Genomic DNA, 16,255 nt, shown 5'->3' with positions numbered 1-16,255 from the left:
AGTAAATTATGTTATTAATTATTATTATTATTAATATTAATATCAATATGTTATTCTGGAAATAAATTTAAATCTTTCACCAATATTAATTGTGTGGTTCAAAGCAGCGCTGTGTCTAGTATTAAATTCATTTGGGGGCGAAGCATTTTTAAAACACTTTTATGGGTTTACATAGTTTATTTTTTTTTATTTGCTGTTCATACTATCGATAATACTAATAACGATATGTTCCCTATTACTTTTAGGTGGCATGATACGGGGCCGCTTCAGAAATACAATTTGAGAACAAAAAAAAACAAAAACATAAACGAGAGATATTATAGAGATTGTGAATTAAACTAGGCTGTATGTGTTTTAAATGACTTACATAAATTCCTACTGAATAAATTAATAACGGATTAAATGTTTGTATGTGGGCTTAACTTTGACCGAAAAAAAGGCTCATTTACGGTCAACTACATTCGGCAGGACCTCTCAACTCTGTCAGTAAAACATAATTATTTTTTTCCAACTGCGGCGTGTGCAGTTTTTTTTTTTTTTTGTTAATTGGTGTGTTTATGGAGTCCTGGTGGTTGTGAGGAGCGAGGCTGTCTGTCATTCAAGGCCTAAAAAGGAGGCACCAGGACGAGGTACTATGGCCGCTCTGCCAAGCCGGTGTTGACGTCTCTGTCTGGGCTACAGAGCCTAGCAAGGCCCCGTCAGGTCCTGGAAATAAATTTATTTCGTAAATATGTTAACCTTCTTGTCTTTTCTGTTTACACCTAACGATACACTCTCTGTAAGCACACATGTTTTTTTTTTAAAACATTACATTTCTGTTCAGTTGTGTCGCTGCTTTAATAGTAGACCATGGTAACAACAATATGGCTTTTTTTTTTTTTTTTTTTACTATATAGCTTGTTTTCCATTTGATTAGAAATAATTGAACTCATTTCTAAAACAACAGCTATAGGCTTATTCAAATATAGACATATTTACATGGCATACTTAATATGGATATACCCCTTTTTTTTACATTTGAAAATGCTCTCTATAGTGTGTATTATTTGCACAGTTATATTCTTATTGTTGTATTATATATGATTGGCCTATTGTGATTACACAGCAAAGATAGGAATTCCAATGCTCCGTGTGTGGTGCACACATAGTAACTTGAAAATAAAGAATCTTGAAAAAATATATATATATTATTGTTAGTTTGTTTATGCTTTTACACACAGCAAGGCCCTTTGAAACTCGCTATGTTTGCTTTCAGGGTGGAAAATAGCAATTGGGTGCAATTTTGATGAGCATGTCAATAACGCTTCTTTGTGTCCTCACAGGTCAATGCAGCTCATCCTCGTTGTTTCGACTCTCAACGTGCTGTTAGCGTCAGCCGTGTTCCGTGTCGCTTCATGAGAGGTCACCTAAAGGACAGCAACCCCACTTCCCCGTCCCCTTACAAAAAAAAAGCCTCAGCAAACTGGCTTACACTTCCCAGAATGCACCCCTCCAACCGACTGACCTTGGGGTCGGCAGCTGTCAATCACAGCCTCAGCTGGCTCTGCTGCTTCAAGATATGAAGTGGAGGATGTGAGGGAGGCCTATGAGAGAATCCCCAGCCCTGCGTATGGGATCATCTCTGTGCATTCATGGCGGGTAATTAAATTAGCTATCCTTCTCCTATTCTAATGCAAACCTCAGGTTGAATCGCCACCCTAAATACGTGAGAGGAAAGGCCTCAAGGCGTAGAGTGCCAGACAAAGACGGGTCATCCTTTATGGAGTATGGAGATGTACTACTAGCTTACAACTCATCTGGCAGGTTGCACTGATTGTTGACTTATTAAAGGTCAGCTCTCACATGGAAGTTGGCTGCATCGGCATGAGCACACCCTAATCCTTATTGTTGTTTAGAGAGGATGTGAGGTGTCCCCCTGGAAGGACAGGCAGCCTTATAGAGGATGTGGGACTTTGTAGCCTGGGGGATTCAGGGTGTTGCAGTGAGAGTGCAGGGTCACCTTTAGCCACGCTGTCTGTGCCCAGAGCTGGGAGGCAAAGAGGGGTCGACCTAGGATGCTTAACAGGCTGATATGATTTCCTGTGCAGGGTCATGCCCAGGACGCGCTTAGAAGACAGGGAGCAGCAAGAGAAAGGGGGTCGCTTTTGCTACGGACATTAAGTTGTAGGTGTCTAACGTTTCCCGTCAGATACAATGCATTTTTATTTAATCCTACAATATAGGCTTTTTTAAAGCATGGTTTGATGGTGTATAATTGAGCAAAAAAAAAAAAGGCTAAAAAAATCTCACGATCTTCATATTAATAGTGTTACTTGCAGCGGCTCAAACATGATGCGTCTTCTTCTTGCCCACATTTCTGGAATGGATTTACTCAGCTTGATATGTGCATCAGTAGTGCTTCGCTGCCTGCGGCTACACAGGACATGCTTGTCACGACATTTAAGAAACAGATCCGTGTCCTCCTGTGTGTTTATATGCATTTTAAAACTAGGTATATGAAGTAGTCATTTTAATGGTCAGCCAAACAGTTTAGATACATTCCTTGGCTGAGGTTTACAGAGAGGAAATCCACAAGTGTGTGAGGGTAAAAAGGTGGCACTGTGGTTGTGATTAACATAACGGTGTGGTGGTCTTTTAGCCCCCGTGCTCTACTGACCCAAACATGGTAACCTAAGTCATGCCATTAGGTCTTATGGCCACACTAATCTTTTTAAATTTAATAAACTCTTTTTTTCTTTCAAGCATCTTACTTTCTATCCCACAGTAAGCAATTTGATGATTCTTCGGTGGTAAATTTATTGGTGTTATTTGTGTCAACTTTTCATTAAGACATCTATAACCTCAGGTGCTTGTTTGGAGCTGTCGTTCATGTTAACTCTTTATATTGCTTGCCTTTTGCCCGCATATCTTTAGCATATATACACCGATGGACTCCAAATTGAATCAAATGGGGCTTATGAGGTCTCTCAGCCCAAATGGACCTTTTGTTTACACACTTGTCCATCAGCTGAGCGGTGGCGTGCGGCCTCAGGTATCCGGCGAGATGGTGAGATGTCTCCAAAAAACAACCGTACCGCATCCCAGCTTGGTAAGTGCACCGTGTTTGGACAAAGTTTGTGTAGATTGGAGATAATATGTCAGGATATCAATACGCTTTTTTTTCTCATTGCACAGGCGGAGATGCGAGGCAAACATTAATAAAATATCTACGGATCGATGTAATGATATTGTCACACTTTTTCTGCTTTTATTACTTTTTTGACATCTCCTAAACACTGCTTGAGTCAAAGTACTGCATAATTTAAATTACTGTTGTCAAATGATTATTTTTAATCAGATTAGTCACGATTTTGAGATGTGATTAATCATGATTAATCGCTGTAAATGATTTGCTTGCATGATTTTAAAAAGAACAATATTTTGACACAAATGCAATTTAACTGTCAAAATATCATACAAGAATGTTTTTTTTTATTTACATTATTTATACACTCAAAATTGGCTTGCAATGTTATCTAGTCTCATTTGGGTGTATTTTTAATGAATTTCTCGCAAACAACACGAGTTGGAGTCTCCTTAACTCATTCTTGCATTGTCATATGAATTGACCTAATCGCTGACCATAGAGCAACCAATGACGCCTCCTTTCAGGTAACCACCCGAGGTTATGTTAAAGGAGCATGTGAGGTTCAAATATGTATAAATTGGGTGATTAATGTGTGCTGATACATGAATAATGCGATATTTTTTTTGGATTAGTCACATGAGTTAAGGCTTTAAATTTGATAGCCGTAATTTAAATTCAAGCTTTTCAAAACGTTTTTAAATTTGTTATGTGAATAGGGAAAGTCTTATGACATTCATCATTGCTTTGTAGCATGAGAAATCGTTGAAACTTTATTTTTTAACGAAGAAAAATATGACCATATAGAAAAATCATGTCATTTAAATGTATTGATTTGTTTTTTTTTGTTTTTTTGCCTATTGAATTTAAAATATAAACATTTTTCACAACTTTTTACAAATTGAGATTAAAATCAATATACTTTAAAGTCAAAATACACATACATATAATTACTACTTTGACACCAAATTATTGTTATTATGATTCAACATACAGATTTATGAATACATTTAGGTCAAAAAAGTAATTAGAAATCTTTTTTTGAAAACAAATGAGTTTGTGAGAGGTGTTCAATCATATTTTATTTTAGTGTGTGTGTCTGTAATGAATTTGTGTGCGTGTGTGTGGATATATATATATATATATATATATATATATATATATATATATATATATATATATATATATATATATATATATATACACATATATATATATTCGCATTTTAAAGGTCAAAAGTGAGCCATGAAAAGATTTATGCTTGCTTCACATTCAAAACTTCAAAGTGGTTGTTTAATGTTCTTAAATATATAATGTATATATATATATATATATATATATATATATATATATATATATATATATATGTATATATACACTATGTATGTGTATATATATATATGTATACATATATGTTTGTATGTGTTTATATATATATTTATAAGTACCGGTGTATATATATATATATATATATATATATATATATATATATATATATATATATATATATATATGAAATTGTCAACCCTCTGCTGGAATTTGTCATTTAAATACTTAAACATTCTGTGTATTCAAGACAACCCAAAATAACATGTATAATAAGTCCATAAGGTGCAGTTATTCAGTTGATTAAACCTCTTCTATTTAAAAAAAAAGTTTTCTGCAAAGAAAACTACTGGCAGGGAATGTGGTAAAATGTTTAAATCTAATGAGATAATGATAAAGATAAACCAGTTTAATATAGCAAACTAGAATGAAAGCCATGAATAAAAAAATTCACACAAATTTACAATGTAATACATGGCAGAGTGCCAGCAGTGGGGCTGTCCGGTCTAATTTGGAGACCTGGCCTATAACTACTTATGAAATGGGAATTAAATGGTTAATTGAAGGAACAGAACCACGCGTGATTGAATTTTTGGCGGCTTATATCAGACTTTTTTATGCCGAAACACACACACACTCATGTGCACACACACCCACACTTAAAAGTTTCATGGTTCTTAGTGTGTGATCAGTTAAATCCCACCCACTCATTAGGAGTTAGAAGAAAAAAAAACTCCCACTCGGGTGTCCTCAGCCTCTGTGACCAGTCACTCTCGGAGTCTTAAGTGTCCTTTAGCAGCTGGATGGAAGATGGAGTCAGAAACGTGTTTGTCTTTCTCCTCGCAGGGCGGCAGGAGGACGCCACCAACCTCCCCACCGCCTCTGGAGCACAGCGGATCCTTCCTGCCGTGCAATGAGCTGCACAAATCCACGCACCTCATTCCCCTTTCCAACCGCCTGAGTGGGCGCTCAGATGTGTATGCCGCAGCAGCCGTGGGGAGCTTTGGGGAGGTCGACTTTACTCACGACGCGGCCCCGCCAACCCGTCCGGAGTCACCGGTCAAACACAGCAAATTCTTGGAGAGTTTGAACCAGGACCACAAGGCCAATATAGTTACTGGGAAGTCACCCTTCTATGAGGTCACCTCAGAACGTAAGTTGCATCGTATGTTTACAAATAGGTGAAAATAATGCCTTAATGCATTTGAATTTACAGTGCAACACAACAGGGTTTACCTTTTACATGAGAATAAATAATAAGCAGCGCTGTAAAATGTACCAGGATTTCACGTCATATATTACAGTAATATGCTGTAATTGAAATTTAATGTAACCTTCCAACAAACGGCTGTAATAATATTTTACAACATTTAACTTCACAGTTAATTACTGTAAAGTAATGTAATTTTTAGCCAATAGCCAGTAGTGAAGTGTAAATTTACAATCAATATTTTTACAGTGTAACGGACAAGAGCTATGGCAATATATACTTAGTAACCAGGTGTTAAACAAAAAAAGAATCTAAATCCATCAATAATATTAATTAATATTGAATTATTCGATTATTCTGTGCAAAAGAGAAACCAATGCAAACATTTAATGGAAATCATACCAAAGAAACGGTATCGCAAATTAAGTAGTGAGTAGAATAGTTACATTTGTCTTCTATGAAGTTATACACCACCCAAATATAATATATTCAAGGACTAGAATTGTTTAGTTTGTAATATTTGGTAGAATAGAACTTTTCCTATATTCACACAATAGTATGAAGTTATAAATCACACAAATATAATGATATATTCAAGAATTTAGTTCCCGCGATTGATCTAATACAATTTTTCACTTTCTGTTTGTTTCATACTGTTACATTCAAATGACAAATGTTGTTTTTATTTAAGGTTTTTATCAAATTCTGCTAACAAAAGTTGCATTTCAAAAAAAAGTTTACTATTGATTTAAAGGTTGTAAAACTAATGCCACCATATTTTTGTTCACTTAATAAAATTGTAGAAGGTTAAAGGTCAAGCCAGTAGATCTATCTGGAACAGTAGTAACTCAGTATCTTTAGAAATTTCTAATACACATATATCCATCTCTGTTTTGGCTAATAGACTTTTGCAGGCCTGAAAAGAACCATCTAATTCAGTGACTGCTTATGTTGAACTGATGCCCGAGGAAATTATGTTCTCTCGCTTTATTTGTTGGTGTTGATGGTTTTGCAAAGCAACCAAGGATATGAGTACTGATAAGGTCTTTGTCCAGAATAATATACAACATCGTGATTAATTTTACTGCCAAAGAAAACCCAAATATTTTTTTGCACTTTATTTAAAAACAACAGAGAGCCTTTTCTTTTATCGTTTTTACTCACATAATTTTAGGAAGACATTCTCTAGTTTCCCCTCTAATGCACTCACATTGACCAATCACTATGAATTGTTGGTTTCGTTGATGGTGTCATTTTTGGCAATATAAGAGCACGGTTTGTTATGAGTAACTCTATTTGACTTAGAGTTCTTGGGCTTCAAAGGAAGAGACGTCTTCCTGTTTTGTCTACTGCAGAGGACAGCTAAGTGTGGCCTAAGAAATCTCTCTCTGTCACCATCTTGATTGCTTTATCGTAATTGTAAAATAACATTACAACAAGATTGTCAATCTGCTGTACACTCATACATACTTCACCTTGTGCAAAAAACATAACATAAATAAATAAGTTGCAGTAAGAAAAATAACATTAAACAATTACATTGTTTTTTTCTCACTTTTTATTTATAAATGAGAATTGTTTGAATAATATTGTTCCAGAATTGTTACAGCAGTTCATGTTGTAAACTTAAATTAAAATCCAAATTTAAAAACATTTTAGTCTTATCTTATTTTCTTCTATGCTATATTCTTGAGATTTCATATATGTATTTGGAAGGTTTTTTTCTTTTTTCTTTTTTAGCTACCAGGCAACAAGCAACATTGTTACTATTAACCTTAACCATAAACTAAATTATACAATAACAGTAGCACAAAATATTTTTAAGAATATTTGCTATCAGAGAAATACACCAAACAAAAGTGTATTCGGTTGAACACACCGGGAAAGTTAGAAATCTTTTTACAGCAGCATTTAATATTTTGTTCTCAGAATATATGCATTTTTTCATGATGACCTGTGAACATGACTGTCTGGTATTGGATTTAGCTCTTATCCCCCCACCCCATAAGTACATCTCATTGGGATGTTTAAGGGTGGATATGGGTATTTGCTGGGTACATGCATACGTCCTGTGGCCCCAATTAACCGAATATTTTCAGCATGAATTGCAATGTGAGGTTGCTTCTAATGGACATGAGGAAATTAAGACTCCTATGAAAAGTGCTCTCTGTTGGGCCCAGATTCAATTAAGAGAGGTTTCGGCAGCCCATGATTAGTTCCTGCAGATAAATGAGAAGGGAATTTGCTTTGGAGCTCAGGGTCATGGATTTGGACGAAAACATGCACACACTCCTGAGAACAAAGTGCCTTTTCTTAATGTTTTTAAAAAATAAAAATTTCAGATGCCACCTTAATACTAATACACAGGCTGCAAAATGGATTCCTGTACATTTGGAGTTTTCAAATTGAATATTACAGTTGTGGCTGGAAAAACAAAACATGTTTTGACCTAATAGTTAAAATACGCAATCCAAATTTTACAAACACCTTTTACTGTACAGCTGTTGCTAACTATAATCATGATAATAAAATATATTGTTGAATTAACACCTTTCTGACAGTGTTATTGCTCTATTATATTTGCAAAGGCCTAATGTTTGATACATTTGTAGTAGTTAGTACAAATTGACATGGTTTTGTGAGTATTATGAATGTAATGATTTAAAATGTGCACATCACTGTATTTTTTAATTAAGCACACTTTGAAATGTTTTATCCAAGTTTTATTTTAAATAAGTATAAAACAAACATACTCTCTTGGCAGAAGAAACATTAAATATTACTCTGGCTTCTAACAGCCATATTATTTTTATTTTAGTGGTTAAATATTTTGATCTTCTGCTGTTTTAAATTGTATTGGGTTTTAGAGTTAATTAAAGGAAATGTCTCTTGTATTTATGTTAGGATTTAAGCTAGCTTGCTAGCCATTAATGCACAAGCTTGCTTCTCCAGCAGAAAGGGTCCCTAAGTTTATCGTGTGTTGATAAACGTTAATAAAAATGTGTTGAGAAATCACGGTTTTACAATAAATTAAAACGGTAATACTAACCGTCATAAGTTTTACCGGGGTTTATCATTAATACTGTTGATCGCATGTCTTATTTAATAGAGGCTCTAAAAAAGGTGTCATTTAATTTTGCACCTGCCCTGCAGATCTATTTTTATGGTAAAAATATGTATTAATGGGCTTCAGATAATATTGTTTCATAGTGGAAACACTTATTTAGTCTTCCTGTTGACAATTTGAATCATGCAAGGTAAACATTTTTCTTGTAATTTCACAGTAAGTTACTGGCTAATATTTGCTTTACTTTCAAAGTGACATTTACAGTAATTTATTGTGAAGTTCAATGCTCTGCTCTGTGAAGGCACTGTAATGTTTACAGTAATTTGTTGTAAGGTTACAGTAAATTTTAATTACAGTATTTTACTCTGAAAGAATACCATTAAATATTGTGAAAATCTTTGTAAATGTTTAGTTTTAAAAGAAAATGGTTCTGTTGGTAGTCTGCAAATACTCTGTGTGTTTTTGCACTCTTCAGTCAGAGAAAAAGGAGCGCTAAAAAGGCTGGGCTACCCTGGCATGGGCACCGACTGCTGCGGGAAGTTGAAAGAGGCGGGCGGAGGCTTACAGAGTGACTCCATCGCAGACTCCATCGACCTCTCGGGCAAAAACAAGAAGCGGCGCAATCGCACCACCTTTAGCACCTTCCAGCTGGAGGAGCTGGAGAAAGTCTTCCAGAAGACGCACTACCCTGACGTTTACGCTCGCGAGCAATTGGCCCTGAGGACCGAGCTCACAGAGGCCCGAGTCCAGGTGTTTGTTGTTTTGAGGAAGAGGAGTGTTTTAAACATATACATGCTTTCTTGTTTTGTTTAATACACAACATTGTTGCGTTCGCTAGGTTTGGTTTCAGAATCGCAGAGCCAAGTGGAGAAAACGGGAACGCTATGGAAAGATCCAGGAGGTCCGCAACCACTTCACTACAGCATATGATATTTCTCTTCTCCCTCGCCATGACACCTACCAGGTTGGTCAAATAATGTCGTATATGTTGTTCATTGGAATTTTACATTCACCTATTGAGTTGCACTATATGGTTTCTTCGAGGGTAAACATATTTGCATCCCTGTGTGATCTAGAACTAGAAACGTGGTGTATTATATGTCACTATTCTCTATTGGAAGACAACAAACCCTATTTTTACAGACTGATCTTTACCTTTGCTTTGTAAAATTCTGGACATGAACAAAGCTCAAATTCAGTTGATATAGTCACTCAGTATTTCCTCTAGAGGATCATTTTGCCTTGAAAAAAGCGAATTCAAATCTTACCAGACTTTGCAGTTGTTCAACGCCTATATTTTTATATGCTGTTTTACAAATCCCATCGAGGTGGGGTTTTAAAATATGGTGTGTGTAAGAGTCCAAAATAACAGTACACACACTCACTGTGCTACTACATTGATATTGTGGGGTGAACTAATTCATGGTTTTAATTTATTTGGAACATGCATACTGTTACAATACAGTATAGTTGTTTGTAAAATGTGATTTACATATTTTATGTATTATCTCGTTTTTCAATAAGTTGACTTAACTTTGAGTTTGAACAGTTTCTTGAAGTGGATTGTATCAGTACTTTGTTTAATTAATCTATTCCATAATATAAGTCCACATACAGATAAACTAAAGGGTTTAAGTGTTGTATATGCATACAAATGGTTTAAGTTAAATTGTTTACACAATAACTTATTTATGGTAACAGTGCTTAACTTAAGCTGTTAATCAGCATGCAAAACCTACCTGGACACTTAAATAGTTTAAATTTGCAAAGATAATGCTTGACACTGTATTGATTTAACAATGTAGAATGCTACCTCAACTTACGAGCCTAATGGGATATATGACAGAGCTTTTCATTCAAAATACTTGAATCTCAAATCATCATCGCCCATAAATTTAAATTAATTTGATTGGTGCTTGGCCCCGAAAATAACCAACATTTTAACACGTAACATGCCTTAAAAAACAACAACTTTTAAATAAAGAATATCTTATGAAAAAAATACAGTACAATGTTTGGATATTATTTTAACATCCTTGGCTATTATTAGACTCATTCTGCTTCAGTATGGTGCACACTAGCAGCACAAAATGCTTCGTCAAGTCAACTACACACAGTCATATTTTTGATGATTTCTTTCATTGATTCAGTGAATATCATTAATTTCTTCTTCTCAGCATTGTCTTTCACACTCACTTTATTTCTTTTCATGGTTGGAAGAACAAAGTTATGTCCACCTTTAGCCATAAGCTAATGCTAGCAAGTAAGACCGAATGTTTGTTTGGATCACTGAGACATTTGCTACTCCCACTAACGGCGGGGACGCTAGCAACTCAAATTTTGCTTGTAACTTAAAGCATCACATTTAGCCGAGGGGCAGCTCTTATCTCAAAACTGTTAAGTTGAGGTGCCACAGAATCTGTAAGAAACTGCGTTGTGTGTAAGAAATGGATGTTTTCCCAACTCGTGTAGCTAGAAAGGTCAATAAAATTAGTGTCAACTGAGTGAAAATGTAATATTTTCTTTTGTATTTGCTTTTAGTGGACCTTAAATTAAGACTTTTCCCTACAGGCTAGCTAAGTGTTTTTGAAAATTGTAGACCTCCGTTTAGTCAGTGTTTCCATTATGTCACTGTCTTGTAAATACCTACTTCTTAGCAGTAGCATGCAACCTTGCTTTGTTTATACTCTTAATATATGTTGTTTAACACATGTACTGTTTGAAATAGTTATTTTACCTACTACATGTGTAACTATGTGATTGTGAAGATGCAGGGCAATCTGTGGACGGGGACTTCAGGAGGAGGCGGTGGTTCAGCTGCTGGTTGTGTCATCGGACCCGAGTCCCTACCCTCATCCTGTATGGGTCCATACCCCCACCCTCACAGCAATCTGCAGAGTTTCATGGGCATTCCCACATCCCCCAGCCATCACCATCACCACCACCACCATCACCCGTCGCACCATCCAGGCATCAACGGCCTCTACTCTCTACACGGCTTCCCCGGAGCTCTCGGGTCTCCATCCATCGAAGGTCCAGAGACCGATTACAAGCCAACAGGTCTGATGGCGCTGCGTATGAAAGCCAAGGATCCTGGCAGCATTCTCTCCTGGCCTACATGACGACGACACTGCCAGCTCTCCCGCATACACTGACTGAGCCAAAGCATATTAATCCCTGACCTGTACAGAGTCCCAGATGGACACTCCTCTCAGCGTACAATTTTCTCTTTAACATTTCTCCCAGCCAACTTGGAGGCTTTTCAAAACTATGAATGTTGAAATGCATGAATCCAAAGCGCAGCGTGAGACCAAAAAAATATATAACATCTTCTCGGGACGTTTCCTGTTTCCAGTTGTAGGTTGATATCACATTTGCGGAGACCAAAGGAAATGTTAGCAAACCCTGTAATTATTATTCTAATAATCATTGTTCGATGTTTGTTGTGTATTATAGTGTGACCAGTAATAAAGGCTTTTGTCTACATCAGCTGTCTTGTTGAGTAGATTCGGCAAAAACCTTGGAAACAGCTGCTGTTACTGGAGACTTGACAAAATAAAAATTACTAAGTAAACGCGCAACATTTAACATGTCTCAGCTATTCAATTGCTGTAAGTGCAGAGTATTTTGTAGTTTAACACAATCAACAAAACTCCAAAAATCTACAAATATTTTTGTAAAAGACCAGACTTGAGGGCCAAAGACATACACAGCACCATTCCGTGTCATTTCACTCTAAATAATTGAAAATACAGCTCCACTTGAAAGATAACAAGTTCCCTTCATGTGTAGTCCAATCGTACCCAAGTTCAAATGACTGCCAGGTCTTTCCTCCAACATGATGATGGCAAAGATGCCAGGACGAATACGCTGCAATTCCCTCTTGCGTGTGCCAAGCTTTTGCATGAGACAATAACATATGGTTCCAATACAAAACACTTTTCCACACCCACAACCTCAAATTCCAGCCAGGCCCTGGGAGACGGCAGCTCTTAACTGCAGCATACATAGCCCCCCCTTCATTGAATCCCAGATTAGGTGGAGAAGATAAGACTTGTGAGTAAGGATAAGGGATTGAGGAGATGGCCATCTGAAGAAAAGCTGTAGAAATACCAAGTGGTGGCTTGTTATTTATTTTTACATGGGATTATCTGGGTCTTTTTTCCACATTGAAGAAAAAGTCAGGAGCTACAGTATTTATGTCATCATCAGCATTGCCAGCCCAATTACAACATGGAACATTTTATGCTTTTTTTGATCTATAAACATACTTAACTTTTAAAAACTGAAGCTGAAAAATAGAAATGACCCTAGTTTATAAATCACAGCACATCATTGGCATAAGCCTGTAGACTTCATATGCAACAACGCCCTCTAGAGGCTAAAAGCAGTATAGGATGGACATCAATGGGAAGTTGTACTTTTCTGGCCAGACAACAAGTCAAAGTCAAAGTATTGGGTTAAAGTAATATCATCACATGTTATCAAGCTAATAATCTATTTTTTTGGGACGCACAATTAAGTTATTATTTAAACATTCGCACAAGTACTTAATCACTCTTCAAAAGCTACCATCTAGTGGTATATAACAGGAAGTGTTTTTTCCACAAATCTTTACATATTTACGATGCACACACGCACACACACACACACACACACACACACACACACACACACACACACACACACACACACGCGCGCGCGCGCGCGCGCACACACACACACGCACATGCACGCACACGCACACAATTTCCCAACTCATTTGGAAACGGGGTTTGCACACACACACACACAAGCGTGTGTGTGTGTGTGTGTGTGTGTGTGTGTGTGTGTGTGTGTACAAACCCCGTTTCCATATGAGTTGGGAAATTGTGTTAGATGTAAATATAAACAGAATACAATGATTTGCAAATTTTCAACCCGTATTCAGTTGAATATGCTACAAAGACAACATATTTGATGTTCAGACTGATAAACATTTTTTTTTGCAAATAATCATTAACTTTAGAATTTGATGCCAGCAAACTGTGCAAAAGAAGTTGGTAAAGGTGGCAATAAATACTGATAAAGTTGAGGAATGCTCATCAAACACTTATAAGGAACATCCCACAGGTGTGCAGGCTAATTGGGAACAGGTGGGTGCCATGCTTGGGCATAAAAGCAGCTTCCGTGAAATGCTAGGTAATTCACAAACAATTTACGATGGGGCGAGTGTCACCACTTTGTAAGCAAATTGTCGAACAGTTTTAGAACCACATTTCTCAATGAGCTATTGCAAGCAATTTAGGGATTTTACCATCTACGGTCCGTAAAATCATGAAAAAGTTCAGAGAATCTGGAGAAATCACTTCACGTAAGCGATGATATTACAGACTTTTGATCCCTCAGGTGGTACTGCATCAAAAACTGACATCAGTGTGTAAAGGATATCACCACATGGGCTCAGGAACACTTCATAAAACCACTTTTAGTAACTAAAGTTGGTTGCTACATCTGTAAGTGCAAGTTAAAACCTACTATGCAAAGCCAAACCCATTTATCAACAATATCCTGAAACGCCGCCAGCTTGTCTGGGCCCGAGCTCATCTAAGATGGACTGATGCAAAGTGGAAAGGTGTTCTGTCGAGTCCACATTTCAGATTATATTTGGAAACTGTGGTCGTGGTGTCCTCCAGAACAAAGAGGAACATAACCATTCGGATTGTTATAGGCGCAAAGTTGAAAAGCCAGCATCTGTGATGGTATGGGGGTGTATTAGTGCCCAAGGCATGGGTAATTTACACATCTGTGAAGGCACCATTAATGCTGAAAGTTCCATACAGGTTTTGGAGCAACATATGTTGTCATCCAAGCAACGTTATCATGGACGCCCCTGCTTATTTCAGCAAGAGAAGCATCAAACTTTATTTATACATCACTTCTCATACACAGGCTAGTTATATATGGAATATATAACTATATGAATTAAAAATATATAAATCAATCAATATATATATTTTTGTATTGTTTTTATACAGGTTTTTATACAGTCTTTGGTGGTGGAATACGGATAGTATTTGAATCTCGTTTTTAATATTTTTGTGCAGCACTTTGAAAACATTTTTCTTTTTTAAATGTGGTACATAAATAAAGTGGATTGCATTGGAAGTAGCAAACACAAAGTGCTGTACATCGAAAAAGATAGGAAAGCACACGCACAGCAACATTGACAATAACATGGTCGACTTTCTGTGTGAGTATTCATAAATGAGCTTCTTTCTATGTGAAACTTTTACGGCGGCGTTTATAAGATCTTAACATTTATGATGTCATTGTTTGTGATTGACATATATGAAAAAGTACAACATTCCCAATTCCCATTCCCATACAACATTTATCTCCCCATGTCTAGCATTAAAAGATTACAGTTGGTACAAAATGCGGCTGCTAGACTTTTGACAAGAACAAGAAAGTTTGATCACATTACGCCTGTACTGGCTCACCTGCACTGGCTTCCTGTGCACTTAAGATGTGACTTTAAGGTTTTACTACTTACGTATAAAATATTACACGGTCTAGCTCCATCCTATCTTGCCGATTGTATTGCACCATATGTCCCGGCAAGAAATCTGCGTTCAAAGGACTCCGGCTTGTTAGTGATTCCCAAAGCCCAAAAAAAGTCTGCGGGCTATAGAGCGTTTTCCGTTCGGGCTCCAGTACTCTGGAATGCCCTCCCGGTAACAGTTCGAGATGCCACCTCAGTAGAAGCATTTAAGTCTCACCTTAAAACTCATTTGTATACTCTAGCCTTTAAATAGACTCCCTTTTTAGACCAGTTGATCTGCCGTTTCTTTCCTTTTTCTTCTATGTCCCACTCTCCCTTGTGGAGGGGGTCCGGGGTCCGGTCCGATCCGGTGGCCATGTACTGCTTGCCTGTGTATCGGCTGGGGACATCTCTGCGATGCTGATCCGCCTCCGCTTGGGATGGTTTCCTGCTGGCTCTGCTGTGAACGGGACTCTCGCTGCTGTGTTGGATCCGCTTTGGACTGGACTCTCGCGACTGTGTTGGATCCATTGTGGATTGACCTTTCACAGTATCATGTTAGACCCGCTCGACATCCATTGCTTTCCTCTTCTCCAAGGTTCTCATAGTCATCATTGTCACCGATGTCCCACTGGGTCATTATTGTCACCGATGTCCCACTGGGTGTGAGTTTTCCTTGCGTGGGCCTACCGAGGATGTCGTGGTGGTTTGTGCAGCCCTTTGAGACACTAGTGATTTAGGGCTATATAAGTAAACATTGATTGATTGATTGATTGATTATCGTCAGTGTAAAAACATATGCATATTCAAATCAAACCTAGGTCCGTGATTTTTTTTTTCTACTTTACAGTCGTGACAGGCCAGGTTATGTTTTATTTTCCACGCGAATTACACTGTAATCCTGGATCAAGTCTATTTTGCTTTACAGTGGTTTTCAAAATAACCTACAGGATGTTTGATTGACGTACATCTTCAACGTGTTCCGCCCACTTTTTCAACCAATCA

General features: G+C 37.1%; 1 protein-coding gene across 2 annotated transcripts; it reads left to right on the top strand.

The window, feature by feature from the left end:
* Positions 1-478: 478 nt before the first annotated feature.
* On the top strand, positions 479-12,194 carry alx3 (ALX homeobox 3). 2 transcript variants are annotated; one of them, XM_061902265.1, is made up of 7 exons: positions 479-629; positions 1,323-1,638; positions 2,914-3,088; positions 5,297-5,603; positions 9,203-9,477; positions 9,566-9,691; positions 11,496-12,194. In XM_061902265.1, the coding sequence occupies exons 2-7, from the start codon at positions 1,586-1,588 to the stop codon at positions 11,847-11,849; spliced, it is 1,290 nt and encodes a 429-aa protein (XP_061758249.1). In that variant the 5' UTR covers positions 479-629; positions 1,323-1,585; the 3' UTR covers positions 11,850-12,194. The 2 variants fall into 2 exon arrangements, with proteins under 2 accessions (XP_061758249.1, XP_061758248.1); XM_061902264.1 differs by having other exon boundaries at positions 479-702.
* The last annotated feature ends 4,061 nt before the right edge of the window (positions 12,195-16,255 follow it).

The sequence above is a fragment of the Nerophis ophidion genome, linkage group LG06 (genome assembly GCF_033978795.1).
Source record: "Nerophis ophidion isolate RoL-2023_Sa linkage group LG06, RoL_Noph_v1.0, whole genome shotgun sequence".
NCBI lineage: Eukaryota > Metazoa > Chordata > Actinopteri > Syngnathiformes > Syngnathidae > Nerophis > Nerophis ophidion.
The sequence above is the reverse complement of the archived record's forward strand: the minus strand, read 5'-3'. Positions and strand labels throughout refer to the sequence as shown.

Bases quoted from the DNA above. Each gene is read 5' to 3' on its own strand.
- alx3 (XM_061902265.1), top strand. From the start codon at position 1,586: ATGAGAGAATCCCCAGCCCTGCGTATGGGATCATCTCTGTGCATTCAT. The intron at 1,639-2,913 runs GTAATTAAATTA...GCATATCTTTAG, and splicing joins TCTCTGTGCATTCATGGCGG to CATATATACACCGATGGACT. The intron at 3,089-5,296 runs GTAAGTGCACCG...TTCTCCTCGCAG, and splicing joins CCGTACCGCATCCCAGCTTG to GGCGGCAGGAGGACGCCACC.